The sequence below is a fragment of the Anas acuta genome, chromosome 1 (genome assembly GCF_963932015.1).
Source record: "Anas acuta chromosome 1, bAnaAcu1.1, whole genome shotgun sequence".
Classification (NCBI taxonomy): domain Eukaryota; kingdom Metazoa; phylum Chordata; class Aves; order Anseriformes; family Anatidae; genus Anas; species Anas acuta.
The window spans coordinates 68,250,295-68,265,953 of NC_088979.1; the positions used below are offsets into that span (position 1 = coordinate 68,250,295).

The 15,659-nt window shown below is 39.4% G+C and overlaps 1 protein-coding gene across 3 annotated transcripts in view; it reads right to left on the reverse strand.

Moving 5' to 3' along the window:
- Nucleotides 1-9,791: 9,791 nt before the first annotated feature.
- The window catches only part of GABRB3 (gamma-aminobutyric acid type A receptor subunit beta3), a 115,325-nt gene continuing 109,457 nt past the window's right edge, over nt 9,792-15,659 (reverse strand). For all 3 annotated transcript variants that reach the window (XM_068681298.1, XM_068681307.1, XM_068681289.1), the window contains exon 9: nt 9,792-13,801. In XM_068681298.1, the coding sequence (XP_068537399.1) occupies nt 13,451-13,801 (351 nt within the window). In that variant the 3' untranslated portion in view covers nt 9,792-13,450. The remainder of the gene's footprint in view (nt 13,802-15,659) is intronic.

Below are 15,659 nucleotides of genomic sequence, written 5' to 3' on the forward strand. Positions count from 1 at the left end.
GTAAGCAATCGCAGGCAGCTCGAGGCAGGGATTTCTCAGGAGCTCCATTTGAGTATTGGTGCTTGAATCTCTGTATATATATACATATATATATATAAGATATCAGATTTCAGGACCCAGAAGCTAAATCCTGATTTTAAACCTCCTAAAAATATCTTTACAATTTCCTAAATCCACTGACTAAGCACTGTTGTGTATTGAAGAACCCACTGAACAAAACCTAAAAAAAAAATCTCTGAATATCAGCTCCCATCCAACAGGAGGAACAAAAATGTTTTGGGTGCAAACCTTCATACTAAATTGCCAATAACAAGGGTGCAGTTTGATCCACCTTCAGTTTATGTCCGTGTGCAAGTGGTTTGGGGTTTTTCTTTTATGATCTCAGCTAACGTGCTAAGCAATTTAGGGGGCCTGCTATTCGATATCCCAACCTAAGACAGATACTGCTAACCTGATTTTTGGAGAAACTGCAGAACAGCTATCTCTGGGAATAAATTATTCCCTCCTGTGGTGTTCCCACTGACTGTGTGTACAAAATTTGTGGCAGTGATGTGGCAGCTCATTTCAAGTCTTTTTGAGGAGAAGCTGCACACTGCCTATGTTCTTACAGATCTTTCCTATGTATGCCTCTTCAGTTTTCTGTTTGTTACACATCTGCTCTGCGACTCTCCTTTTCCTCGGTTTCAGGCTTTTAGTTGCAATCTAATGCTATTTGCACAGCATTATCGCCTGGAGGCCCAAGTCAACTTTGGCAAGTCTCCTACTGGCATGTTATGTTAATAACTGATTGGTTTTGTTCTCGGCAAGAGCAATTTGTTCCAACAACTGGGATTCATCCCACTTGTTTAGCAAGTACACAGCTATACTCTAGCACAAACATTAAAGGCCAAAATCTTTAAAAATAGAAAGGGAGGGACCACCAGCATCAAGCATCACTGCATCCGATCCAACAGCTGCAGGCAGCCACGGGATTGCTGCCTAGCCCAAATTGCACACCCACACCTGACCACACAGTCACTGAGACAGTCCCACCTCACAGGGGCAAATTTAATTTTTCAGACTTCTGACTGTTTTTCTGATGTTTCTGAACATTCAAGTGCCCCCACCAGCTTCAAATATTTAGAATTTTTAACTAAATCATTGTTAAATTTTGGCCCATTGTGGTATGTCAATACTGTAGGAAAAATCACACAGATATGTGCTTTCAGCTTACTGCATGAGTTCATATACAGCAATGGGATTGGAGGTTGTATAGAGCACGCTTATCTGTAGTGTATTTTTTCTTCAATATGTGCCAAGTGCATCCCCAGTATTACAAGCATTTGTATTTGTCAGTATGAGGATGTATCTCCTGAATTTAAGCTAGGCATTTGAACTAACTGATTTCCAAACCAGGAAGTTTCCAAAAAAAATACTCCCAGACAAACAAAAATCCTACTCACAAGCCACGAAAAATAGTATGTGAGAATTTGTCATCACATGCAATTTGCATTTTTAAAATGTGTCTGTGAAATTTTACAGTCATTTGCATTTCAAGTCAGCAATTAGATTAAAAAAGCCAACAACTGCAGCTGTGACAAGTACTCCGCCACGTGAAAACCCATAAACAGTCCTCTTGTCCCCTAGTAACAGCTCCAATGCGAATGAATTTCAGCGTAGCACTCAACTTTTCCCTCCTCAAGGTTTCTTTCATCCTTGATGCAGTATAACTGGAAATCCTCAAAGACTGGAATCCAAACAAGATGCATATTAAATATTACAATCTGCCTTTGGTCCTGTACAGAGTGTCTTTTGGGGTGCCATTAGGGTCAGCTGTAGAGCAGCATCAGAGCCAGAGTGGGGGTTTTCCAGCACATGGGGTAGGGCGTCCTGCTGCTCCCTTTCTGTCCATGCTCTGCCACACGCCCAGCATCCTCTATGGAGGCAGATAAAGGGGAGATGAAGGTCCATGGGGACACACATCCATCGCCTCCCCTGGAGCAAGCAGCAGTGCCCCAGCAGCTTGCCTTGGGGCTTTAGTGGCACCTGATTATTGGAAGGGATGTTTTGGAAATCAGGTCTCTCTGCAGCATTGAAATAATAATAATAATAATAATAATAATAATAATAATAATAATAATAATAATAATAATAATAATAATAATAATAATAATAATAATAATAATAATAATAAATTAAAAATAAATATAAAAATAAATAAAAAAAAACAGGAAAGGGCAGGGAGTTCTAGTCATTTTAGAAAATGTCACCCAGCATTCAGTGGTGGGTTTTAAAACACATCCCTGCATCAGCAGGAAATCTCCCTGGCCTTCAGAAACACTCCTGCTGGCATGACCCACGTGGGGCAGCACAAGGTGCCAGCAGTTTCCTGTAAGTGTAATGGCACTTCTTGGTGCTTGGCTGCTCTTGGCTGTTCTTCCCTTGGTGGCTGTCAAGAACAACAGTTGTGAGCAATTTTTCTGCTTAGGTGAACTGAAGAGAATAAGTGTTTCAGTCCACAGCCTCCTGGACACCATTTACACACACACCATGCTTTACACATGGGCAGAGGTCTCAGGTTCAGTCTCCAAGATAATTTTCTGTTAGGAGTCTCCCTGGCAGACAAGATCCCACCAGCATTAGTGCTCATACTGTAAAAGCTGGGTCCCAGGACTTTGTGGCCCCTAGGACAATACCCATGACCCATCACCCAATACCCATGACCTGTAGATGTCTGGGATTCTCTGCAGTTCAAATATTATTCTCATCTAACCTGTCAGTGGTGTTTGATGGAAGATAAAAAAGTCCTGATCTCTGTTATTCATCAGCAAGATGAAATACAAGCTTTCGCTTCACCTTTGATTCAGAGATTTTCCTTCCCTGCAATATGTGTTGATGTGAATGCCTTTCCTAACACCAGAAGGCAAGCGGATAGCACAGGGAGAGGAGAGTTAGAGACATAAAAGAACAAAACCAGATGGTGAGCTAAGGACAGAGGTATGAGGTTGGGCAGGGGAAGAGACTGGTGACGATTATTAGGAGAATGTGTCCAAGCAACACTGGAAACAGACAGAAGAAATCAAGATGGTAGGAACACTGTAAAGTATTTTGGTCCTTTATGGTACATCTGCAACAGATGAAAGAGTAAGATGGTGGTCAAGGGAGTGAAGAGCACAATGCGACTAAAAATAGCAGAACATCTTTTAGCTCAGAAAAATGAAAGTAGAGGAAAATGTGATTTCTCTCTAGAAATATATCAAAAGAGTAAATGCCAGATGGGGAAGTGCTATTTGAGCTAAAGGGCAATTCTGGCACAAGAACAAAGGGGGGAAAAAATCGGCCATAAATACATTCAGCCTGAAGACCCTTGTTACCCCCTGAGCAGCGAGAGCCTGCCACCTGCTGTTGGCTGTAGCCACCAGGGCAACCTTGGTGGCTTATGGGTGGATTTGGCCAGTACCGAGTGATGTCTGCCTGGCTTTGGCAGCAGCATGAATTTCTGCTCCTAAAGGTCAGGTCTTGTTCTCCACAGAGCCAATGGAAATGGAAATGTGAGCAGGACTTGGTGGCAACCTTTTTGTTTACTAACAGCTATGAATAGGGTTGAGTGCACTGAAAATTTCCATGGCACTTTCTACCCTCATACAACTAGTGCCCTGAAGCTCTTACCTTTGTGTTTTACTACCATTTTATGATGGAGAAAGGTGTATATCCATGAAGACAGTGCTTCAACCTTTATCAAGTTTTTCGTATTACACCGAAGATACTAAACATGCTATACGGGAACGTTTGACATGTCAGCTAGTGCCCAATTCCAAACCGGACATGTAAATTTTGAACAGAAATTCTTCCAGAAATTATACATTGCCAGCAGCATGGCGGTATATCCCCTCACCTGCCAGCGGTGGAGCTTCACACCCGTTTCAGTTGTTGTGATTTCCTAGTCCCCATGTAAGCCTGTAGTAACTCAGCCTCAGACTGTTGGACTGAGCTAGTGGGCAGGAATCAGCCCCAAAATCAGGCTTTGTTTTTACTTTTGTATGCCTGAAAGTAGTTCCTGGCCAAAAAAAATCTTTACTTCCTAAACCAGAGGTGTCTCATGGCCTAGGCTACAGTTACCTGGTCAACTCTTAGATACAGCTTCCTTGTCAATGAAGCCTGTAAATCTTTACCTAATTATTAAATAACAGTAATATTAACAATAATATAATATCGACATTTGTATTAATAACAATAAAAATACCCATTACAGTAGAAAGTCTTGTAGCTTGCTTCATGGAATGGCTGTGATTTCAGTTACAAACCATCTCCACAGCCAGTATGGTTCCCAGCAAGAAGCATGGCTATATTTTCCCTAAAAGCACGTTTCAATGCTTTGACCCTGAATGATCCACTTTCATTTAGGGAGACAGTTACTGTTTTGTTGTTGTTGTTGTTGCCTTGTTTTGTTTTGTTTTGTTTTGTTTTCCTTGTGTGTGTTGTGTGTATTTTTATTTATTTATTTATTTATTTATTTATTTTGGCTTTGCATTTTGCTGTTAAGCGGCAGGCCTACCTTTGGGAACATCTGTAGACAAACAACAATGCAGCCTGGATATCTGCCACCTTATCACTATCAATGTACTTGATTAAACTAAAATTGCACAAATTTCTATCCCTTCTGTCTATCAATTTCAGGTTTCAGTCCTCTACTGTATTTTCATCTTTCCTGTTGATGCATTAAGTTCTGGCATTTTTTTATGCCTTGAGTTTTATGTAATCAATTAAGATGTACATTTTCCATCAGTCTGGCTAATATTAACTTCAGGTGGTATGCAAAGCCTGTCAAAACCTCTGAGAGCTTTTCTGTTGACTGTAATGGGCTTTGGATCAGGACTCTTAATAGCAGTCATTTGTTTGAATCTATTCTAGTTTAATGAGTGATTAGCAGATGTTTTTTCCACTCTTTACCCAGCAGTTGATAAACCAGAGTCCGTGAGGAGCTGTGTACTAAATAATAGTATGATTTTACAACCCTCAAATTGCTTTAGAAAATAGATTTATAAATCATGCACATAAAAGTAAAGAATATTGACAAATTTTCCCCTATAAAAGAGGAGGCTTGCTGCGTTTTATATGAGTCTTTCAACAATAAAGTGTTACCTACCATGGGACATTGGGAAAACCTAGCAGATCTTTATATATCTTTGTGTCTTGCGTATCTCTCTTTTCTGTTCTCTTTTATTTGATATAATTTACATGTGTTCAGCACTCCACCTCAGATTCCTGTATCTGTTAAGATGAGATTCTTGTTTAAACAAAGTCTCTTCATGCAGGAATAGAGCTGTGCCAAGAAAAAAGCCCTTGATTTCCCAATTACTTGGTATTATTCTTTAAGTCACCTTCCAACCCAAGCAGCGTTCCTAGTACTGTGAGATATCAACTATCAGGATTTGTTCTACTCGACCTTTCATGATATTTAGGCATCTGGCTTTCCAGCTCAAGTAATCAAGATGATAATTAAACCTACATCTTTGTGAATGTCAAAACTGTCATCTGCATTCAGAATGTTACAGGTCTTCAAGAAATGATGATCAAGAGAAATTTAACATCAGTGAGGTCATTAGGAAATTGTTCTAGCATTGGCTTCACCAAAAACTGCCGTGTCAAAGCAAATGAGATACATGGAAGTATGCTATATTAACTGCCCATATAGAATACCTAATCAGTGTCACTATAAACTAAGATTGCTTTGTAAATGTAATTGCTGACAGTATTTCAGGTAGTGCCCAAACAGTAATAGCCTATTATGGTTATCCTTTAGATCATTTCACTATTAATATATAGCACTATGTCCAGATGCATATGTATTTATTACACAGATTAATTGCTTTCCTGCTGCAAATGTGCATTACATTTTTAGTGAAACAAATACGCAAAAAAACCTCAGTGCTTCACGTTAAATAATGGAAAAGTAAGTGGTAATTTGAAAATGAGTTAATGATGCAGTAACTTCCAACTTAGAATAAGGCAATGTCAGGAGTGTTAAGTTCACAGGAAAACGTGCCTTGGAATTGTTCCTTTTTGCAAATGAGCTCATGTCACAGTTTTCCAACCTCAGTAAGCAATCAGAAGTTATTTCACAACAGTCAACATGGTCCCGAGTTCCCAGCCAATGCTGTAAACCTGCTCTTGGCTCTCACTGACACCGGAGGAGAGGCAACTGGGACAATGTTGACCATGATATGAGTTCACTCACATCGCAGGATTTATTCGTGAGCGACCTGTCAGCTGCAACTGAAACAGTTTAGTCCAAAACACTGTAAATCTAGGCAAGTGTAAGAATAATTTCTAGCTCTCCATCCATGCTTATGTCTCTCTTGTGCCCCTGCCAGCATCAACCATAGCCATTCCAGCTGCAGAGCTCTCTGCAGCAGTGCTGCCAAGCACCCAGCTCCTTCTGACGTTTCTCACAGGTTTCTCTAGAGGCAGGTTTTGCAGCTAGTCAAAGAACTAAAACCACCAATGTGGGCTTGGAACTCTAAGTGTGGGCTTTAAGTAGCCCTTGTGTTGATAGTATTTATTTTGTCAATTGTAAATAGGGTCTATAATGACTGAGGACACCTCATATAAATGTGCCGCATGAGATGGGATGAATTTATGTCCTCTTCAGTGGCAGGGGAACAAGGCAGACAGCTTTGAAAGGCAAAGCAGCATATCCAGTATGTAACAGTATGGGAAATACAAATCTGAGGAAAAATCTGGCACTTTGAAGGCATTCACAGGCATCTGCTTGGGACTCAAGGCCTTTTCTTAACAGGATGCTCCCCTCCATCCTGGATGTAATTACACGTAGAGTTTTTGCTGGCTTTTACACCATACGACGGTGCCTGGAGCACTTGCTTGAAGGATGCTCTGGGTCATGTCCTGGGGATTTCCACACAAACTGCCCAGCTGCTCTGCCAAGAAGAGCTTTGAAAGCATGAGAAGCACAAGAGCCTCACTCCAGTCTTAGTCTCGGGCTGCCTTAAGTGGAGATTTTCCCATGATGATGGTCCTTGCTCCTGCAGTTGTTTGTGCACTTGGCATCAAATAACCCCCAAAGAAAAAAGGCAGGAAGACCTCACTGCTAATATTTTTTTAATGCTGTTGCATGTGCTTACATTACCGCTGTTTTAGACTGCATACTTTTAAGAGTAGCCCTAGGCAGGAAGAATTCTGTACAAAATTAATTCTGTCCCTGTGGATGAAATGTACGGCCCGCAGCAAAATTCAAGCCCAGGTGTATGGAGAGAGGTTCTTAATTATCTGACAGCCTGTGATTTCCCCCTTTTCCTAGTATTTTTCAAAGGACAGGAAAATGGAGTCTCTAGTGGCAGTGCTGGCATTTTTGGTGGAGGAAGTGTGAAGCAGCAGTCACTTGTTAGACTAATACAGCATCTGATCTGTGAAACCGTTTCCAACACAGAGAACGTGTAATGCTGGTTTGTCTGCTGGCACAGTTGAGCAAGTCACCGTGCCTGCAGCTTGGAGCTCCTGGTAACCTGCAGGTGTGTGGTTAACCTACAGCAGTGGCAATGCAAGCTCTGACCCATGATATGGGTGAAGGACAGAGGAAATGCCCAGAGGTTTTGTGCTGAACTGATACAAAGACTTCAGCAAACCTCCCGTGCTCTGTCCCAGGTGTCTCAGGTAAACACGTATAAAAAGCTTCAGCACCTGGAGAAGACCCTGCTAACTTGAAGGCTAAAGCATAAACTGAAATACATTTAAATACAGTATTAGAACAGATAACCTAAAGATTGCTGTGATGTATCATAGCCCTGAGTACCCATGCTGTTTGCTTCCGTGCCTCCTGCCAGCTAGGATAATAGCTATTTTATCTCCAGACTTTTGCAGCAAGAGCAATAACATCTGAAAGGAGCCAACTGCTGGTGGTAAGCTGGGGGATAATTCAGAGTTTATCCTAAGGCTCCCTCTGTAGTCAAAGGAGAAAGATCGTTGCCTCCAAAAAGATTCAGAGCAGGGACCTGAGTGGCTTTGAGGTGTTCTGTCTAGGTAGCCCAGGCAAAACTTGGCCTGAGCAGTCACTTTCTGGGAAGTGACTAAAAAGAACCACACCAAACCAAACCAAACCAAACCAAACCAAACCAAACCAAACCACTGATTTAAATTAGGCTGCTTTACTGGGGCAAAGGCATGCAGCAGTAATACATTGTAAAGGTAAGATATGCCATCCATATAAACTATCCTTTTGAAATATTGCGCATGCTTAAGTACTACCTAAAATCCAGGTAATGTGCTAAAGAATTTAAACTGGCTGATTTTGGGGACTATAGTTGCTCTTTTTGTACTATTACATGTTCCGTCCATGTGGATTTAGTTTTTAAGTATAACAAGTGACATAGTGCATTGGGTAAGCTGCCAAAGGATTTGATTTTCAGAAGGCATCTGCTTGAGACCACAAATCAGGCCCTCACAAGAGAGGAGAACCACAGAAAAGAACCACTCAAAATCTGAAATGATTTTAGAAAAGCTCAGACCCTTTATTTGCAGGAAAGTTTGGAGGTAATTTTGAGAGATTCTGTCTTTGTTCAAAGAAAATTCAGCCTTGGGATTCCCTCCATGCTTAGTTTGATTTTCATCTGGTCTGCCTTACTTCTTCTGCTAGTGGGTTGTGCTTGCTGTTCTGATGGCTGCGAGTATGAAACCAACATCTTTGGAATTTGCCTTGATCCTAGGGAGCATGTTTATTTGGGGAAAGAAACCCCAAATATCTAATAGGACTGGAAAACCTTTAATACAGTTAGTAGTACTTTATTAATTAATATTAGTATTAACTAATAATATCTATCCATACATCAGCTTCAAAATACAGAAGGAAATATATCTCTTACCCAGATATTCCTCATCAAAAAGATAAGCTTGGGACATCGCTAATTTTTTCTGCTCTACAGTATGTGCTGTACTGGAGTAAATAGACAATAGATGTTACTTACGATCTGTGAAGTGCTGCTAGAACTGAACAGAAACTTGCTGAACAGAGGGAGCCTTTCTGTTGACTTCAAAGGCCTTGCAATCAAATCTGTTGTGCTGAATATTTTACCCGCTCCTAAAAGTTGTGACACACTCCATTAGCTACCATGATATTTAAGCAAGTGTGTGACAACTTATTACAACACAAAGAACAGCAGTCAGGTATAAGGACAGTGTGCTTTCCAAATATCCATTTAGAATCCTTAGAGGATTCTTAAAATGAACTTAATGCCCCTCTTGGAATCTGTCAGTATCCCAACTCCTTTAAAATAACCCACCAACAGATAGCAATAGAAAGTGTAATGAATGCAATTAGCATTCCTGATACAATTAACATAGCTAGAGAAGAGTTTTTGGCTAATTTTTAAAATGTTTATGATGGTTAATGAAACAAATTAACAGGACATCACCATCTTGTTTTGATATCAAAAGCTCTCTTGTCTCCTAGGCAGGCAGAGGTTGCATGTAAAGCAGAGGACAACCTTTCTGCTCTTACCGAGCAGTGCCCCAGGTCAAGAGAGTTTGGGTTGCCATTAAGAACCTTGCCAGGTCAGTGGATATAGTTTTCCCTCTTCATTAATCTACTACAGAAAACACTAGGAAATACAGTAGTTTAATGCTTAAGAATACACTTTTCTACTTGTGTGTCAATTTCAAAATACTTTAATCTATTTTTTCTTTAAAACTGTGTAAGACTATTACATGACATTTAAAACCTAATTAAACATTAGAATTTAGCCAAGCACCAAATTTAGTTGACATATTTCCTCCAACCCCAGAAGAAAAAAGAGAAACAATTGATCTTTAAATCCTTTTTAATAAATGAATATTCATTCATCAATATTTTCATAAAGCATCTCTTCATCATTCCATTTTACTATTTTTTTTTCCACTGCTGAAGAATACCAAAAATACATAGATGTGCCTTAAGCAAAAAAAGACTGGGGTTTAGTTTATCTTTACAATGGAATGAAATCAACTTAGAGTTAAACCACCATAATATTTCTACTTTTTATTGACCCTTTGGTCTATAACACAAGATAGATACTTTTTTTTTTTTTTAATGCCTTTTACAGACAAATGATGTGTAAATGTTATTTATAGTAGTATGAGTTAGAAATGAGTTAATTAGCTATAAATACATTACTCTGGTGCAATTTGGTTGGAATTATCTTTTTTTTTTTTATATATATAGTCTTAAAGCCACCTATTACATTAAAGTCATACACTGTAGCTAGCATAAAGTGACAATAGCCAGAAAATGTGAGGTCAAGGTAAACACTGTTCTTAACACATGGTTGTGTGTGTGTGTGTGTGTGTCTGTGTGTAAGAAGTGGTGCTGGGACTGGAGGAAAGGAATTGGCAAAAAAGGCACAAAAATGTGTGTTAAGGATGAAGTGTTAACCTCAAGCGAGTATTTCCTGGCTTTCTTCAAGTCCAACCAAGACTTCAGCCTGTTCAACGACCAAGCTGTTTCTGCCCTACGGAACTCAGCTAGACTGATGAATACAAAATCTCATGAAAATCTGAAACGTACAACTGCTCACTCTTTGCAGTGAGACAAAAGGGGGAAGTACTGATCCATGAAAGGGGCTGCTGTAACACGCTGCCTCTTACCCCAGCAAGTGGTAAGAGTCCTTAGAGACTTAGTTCTCTTGCCCATGTGGGGTCCTGAAAGTGCATGTTGCCTCTTCACTCAGGCCAGACTGTAATTTGCCTGCCTACCTAAAAATCCTGACGGAAGCCTCTGGAGAAGTGCCTTCAACAAGATGTGGAGTATCACAAATAAAAGGTCTCTTGTTTTTCATAAAGACCCCTGCCTGATCAGATAATTTCTAGGACTTGGAGCTTGAAGAAAAGAGAGAACTGTGATTAAATCATCAGCGTGGGACCACTCTTTTCTTGAATCCCATTTTCCAGCACAGTTGTTTAGGGCACTTACTGAAGGACTTGCTCAAAGATCATTTTGTTAGGGTAACTTTTCCAATGCAAAGCCTACTCTTTTTAAGTTTTATTAAAATCAGATTTTTTTTTTGTTTGTTTGTTTAATCATATTTTGATGGTACGATAAAAACAGGGAAGGGATTTTCAACAAATCTACTAAATACATACTTTGGGGAGGTGTTAATTGTTTTATTACTTTGAATATAATGATGACAATGTGCTCTGTAATCCCTTCATAGAGATAGTAAAGAGCCCATAATTGTGGTTTACTGATGACAACTAATAGTGAGGAGCTTTTTTTTTTAAAAAAAAAAACACAAGCTTTTCTGCTCCAGCTCTGTGGGTTCCTTTGAGGCTCTTCACACTGCACAGTTGTTTGCAGCTACAGTGCTTAAAAACTGCAGTTACAGCCACTTTGCACCACTGCCAAGGATGCAGCAGGACTGCGGTGCTGATCCTGCAGGCGCTGGAAGGCGAAGTTAGGGTGGTGGGGATCGCACTGCAGCTCTGCTGCGAGGCGGCTGCGAGGAGTGCACTGCTGTTCACAGGGCAGCCCCTGGGTACATCCTGCACCATGGAACAGGCACTCAGGACGTTTTCTGTGCTACACTTCAGCCCAGAGCAAAGTTTCATAGCTCAGCTGCAAAGAATCAGGGGTTGGAAACAGCAATGGACTGTACAGGGCAACAGCACAAGTATCATTGCTCTCTTCGCAGATAAATCAAGTGAGAATGCAGGTCATTACAGAGCCAAGTTATGGCTCTGTAACTGATGATACTTTTCAGTATCATACCCTCCTTTTAATTTTTTTTGGTAGATGCATATCCACATATTTTTCTCCCATCGATGTCTCTAGCTAGCATTCAAAGCTCTCTGTCTGCCACAGCTTTCCACTGGTTTCCCCAGGAATCCTACCTGTGGAGAACTGGCAGGGCCGTGCCTGAATTCTTGATTTAAATCTACTTATGCTACTGTACCTGTTGGTATTTGTGAATGTACATGATAGAAACACTGCTTACAAAAAATATATCTTCTTTTCTTTAGAAAGGTTGCTCTGATAAATAACAAATTAAGTTTACAGATCTGAAATTGGCATACCTTGATGACTACAACCTACCAGACTGAAAAAACTTGGAGCCCTGGTAAGGGAATGAATTTGAATGAAAGCCAAAGTAGTCACATTTGCATGAAGAATGTGCTTGAACATAATTAATGCTGAAAAAAAAACATATACTGTTTGCTATCTTTTGTGATCTGTGACTGCAGCACACTAGCTTTACAAGTGTACACATATATACTTTAAGTATATAAATAAAATATGAAAATGCTCCATTACTGAATCAAAGTATCAGAAGTGCTCTATTTGTTCAATTCTAGAGAAAAAAGTTGTAACATCACAGAAACAAAAATATGACATAGCATGCAATCACGATAGCAAGCACAGGAAAGAAAAACATTGAGAAAATATACGTATATGCATATTATGCAAATATATTTTACATTAACATACAATGTTATAAGAAATGTTAAATAATGTGAATGCATATTTAAAAAATGCTACAGCTAGGTGGTTTCATGTTGAAGTAGCAAATAACCTGAGACATCTTCTATGCTTTCACTGGAATAACAATCTTTAAATCTATAGCAGATGTAGAACACATTGACAGTAGTTGAATTCTCAGCTAAATTACACTAAAAATGTGCTGTTTTCTTTCAAAATGACATGGCAGCTGGAACCAGTCCAAGGGAAGGAAAATGTGCTGTACATTTACAGTACTTACAAAAGATTCTTTTCACTGTTGATGGACACTTAAAATGCTTGTTTGAAATATTATGAACATGTATACGTCTCCAAAGACCTAGAGCAACACTCCTATGATCAACCTGCTTACTGCAGAAGAGAAAGCAAGAGATCATTAAAAACGATGCTTGTTCAGGACCGGAAAAATATATTATGACATATAAAACCAAGATATTTTAGCAAAGAAAAATAAATTTGGCTTGATGAAATTGTTCCTGATGGATCTGCAATATAAACGACTTATTTTAAACTTACCAGTGTAACTCTATCGCTTTATGATTAGTGTGTATGGCAACATTTACAAACAATGTTACTAAATACTGACTTTATACACCATTACAGCTGCTTGAAAATTTCTATGACAATCAAAGTTCTGTAGTGATAATATACAACACTTACTTTCTCAAGGCTTGTTTTTGACGACACCTGCCTTTCAATTTAAAAAGATCCTCGAAGTGCATTCTATGTGACATTGTCCATAACCTCAGAATGAGCATGTACACGCATGTGTGCATACATATACCTTTGCTTTTCAGTGTGTGCCTACATACACACACAGTTCTTTGCTGTATGTATTCACACATACATGAGTATTCTCTACATAGTAAAAGTTCATATATATATATATTTATATATAAATATATATAAACTCTGCAGGCAAGTAAGTACTTCACTTGTTATAACTGAAGTCCTTTAAAAAAGTTCAGTCACTCAGTTAACATAGTATAGCCAGTAAATTAAGTTGAAAAGAGAAAATGTGAATGGAAACACCATTCTTGACCATCTGTCAATGGCATTCACATCTGTTAGATCAGGGATTTTTATTTTCAGTTGTGAAGACCTTCTTCGTAAATGGCCCCTCTTGCTGTGGGAGCCTGTTCTTTCTGACGGACGCCTTCCAAAGCTTTCACGATGTGAACTTTGTTTTCTGTACTGGATTCCTGAGTTGTCAAAGGATATCGTTGAATTTCTGGCATCCGTGACGCTGGTTGTGACCTCGTTGCTTGCCACCTCATTGTGAATTTCAAGCGATGTCAGCAGAATATTTCCATGGGTGTCCACCTTGGGGGGCAAAAACAGAAATACACATTGTTTCAAAAGATTTGACATATATCAGCAAAACGTGGGCGTATTTTAATCTCCAAAACCATATGTCTTTTAAGAAAGGAAGTATTCATTTTAAGCATGTGGTAATCTTAAAAAAAAAAAAAAAAAAAAAAAAAAAGGAATACTCAGCTGCTTAAATTGAGGCAAGTACTTAGATACTGTTACAAACAGGGTTATCATACTCCCAAAATCTAGTATAAAACTGTGTTTGGCAAAAACAGTCATTTTCCTCTCAATCTAAACCAGCTGTGTTTTAAAGGATGGAGTAATTCAGTGCAGTAGGGAGAGAGGGTAAAAGATGCAACCTCTCTGCTACAGCAGGAAATTAAATTAAACTGGACAAGCTCTTTTTCAGTGCAGGCTTTAAAAACGGAAAAACAAAGTGCAGGTGAAGTTTGATAAAATCACAAGAATGGTGCTGGCCTGATGAACTCTCTGTATGTTGGAACCACGGAGCTTATTTAAAGCTTTTCTCTTAAACTTTTCCTTCCAAAGTTATTTGCACTGTTTTGTAATCGTGGCAATGCACAAGTGTGGGACTTTTCCAATTGGATAAGTGATCATAAAGAGTGGTGAACTTGGGCAAGGAGGAACACTTAAATTAAGGAAGCAGGTGGCACTCCTCCCTCTGGCCCTCAGACCTAACAGGTGAGCACAGTGTTGAGCATAGGTGAGCAACACAATGCTATTTACAGTAAATAAGAGGACAGTTCAGAGCCTTTAGAGCCCTTAACAAGCTTTAGGCCAGATTCCTCAGTCCCATCCTGTATCACCAGAGGAGCAGCAGCACAGAGTTGGGTACAGCTCCTTCATCCCCCAAAAGCTTTCAGTTCCAAGAATTGGCACAAATAGGAAGTCCCAAGTGATGCTGTCTCACTCAGTACTTGGTAGCCTCAGTGGTGGAGCACCACATCCCTTTGTGGCCTGTACCCTGCATGCTGGTGAGAACAAAGCTGGTGCAGCTCTGATTTCCCACCAGCTTTTGGGAAAGAACACTGACCGCTTGATATAAAATAAATGCTCTGTGCTGGGTATTTTCAACTAGTTAATGTTTGTGTGACTCTGTTCCAGTGAACCCAGTTCCCCCCTGAGTCAGAAATAGATTGCAAAACATGGCCAGGATAATTTCCAGTTCTATTTACACAACTTATTCATCTACAATTCAGCCTGAGACTTTGCTCATTAATACCTTATTCTAACCTGTTACATGATCTAGCTGGGTTAACTGTGCCACATCTGAACACCTCATCCTAGAAGCATCAGTATAAAAGTGGTTGAAAAACACACTATTGTCATGGTCTTTTGAAGTTCATACATTCATCTGATACCAGCTCTTTTCCAAGCTTTGTGTGAGGCATTAAAAGTATATGTTGCTATGTGTTTGTCCATATGCATTTAGATATTTTCAATCCTGTTAAAATTATTTTAAATGGATATTTCTTCCATCAATTATAGATGCTACAGTTTATCTTTTCTCTGTAAAAAAAAAAAAAAAAGTATACCAGTAATGCTTTGCCAAGCTTATTGCAAATGGAAAAATGAACACATAATGCACATACAAGCAAGCAGAAAAAAAATTACTAAGGTATCCAACAAATCCTGCTGCTGTAGGCAATGGTACGTTATGCTGATGAGTGCCTATAAATAAAAATAAACAATGTGAAACAAAACAATGGGGTGGAGAAGCCTCAGTGGTGATTAAGAATTTATTTTTCCCATGGCAGAAACCCACTGGGTACAAAAATATGGGCTTGAGGTTTGCAGAAATTAGTTCATGCTGTTGAGCAGGATCTGCAACTAGGGAATACACACA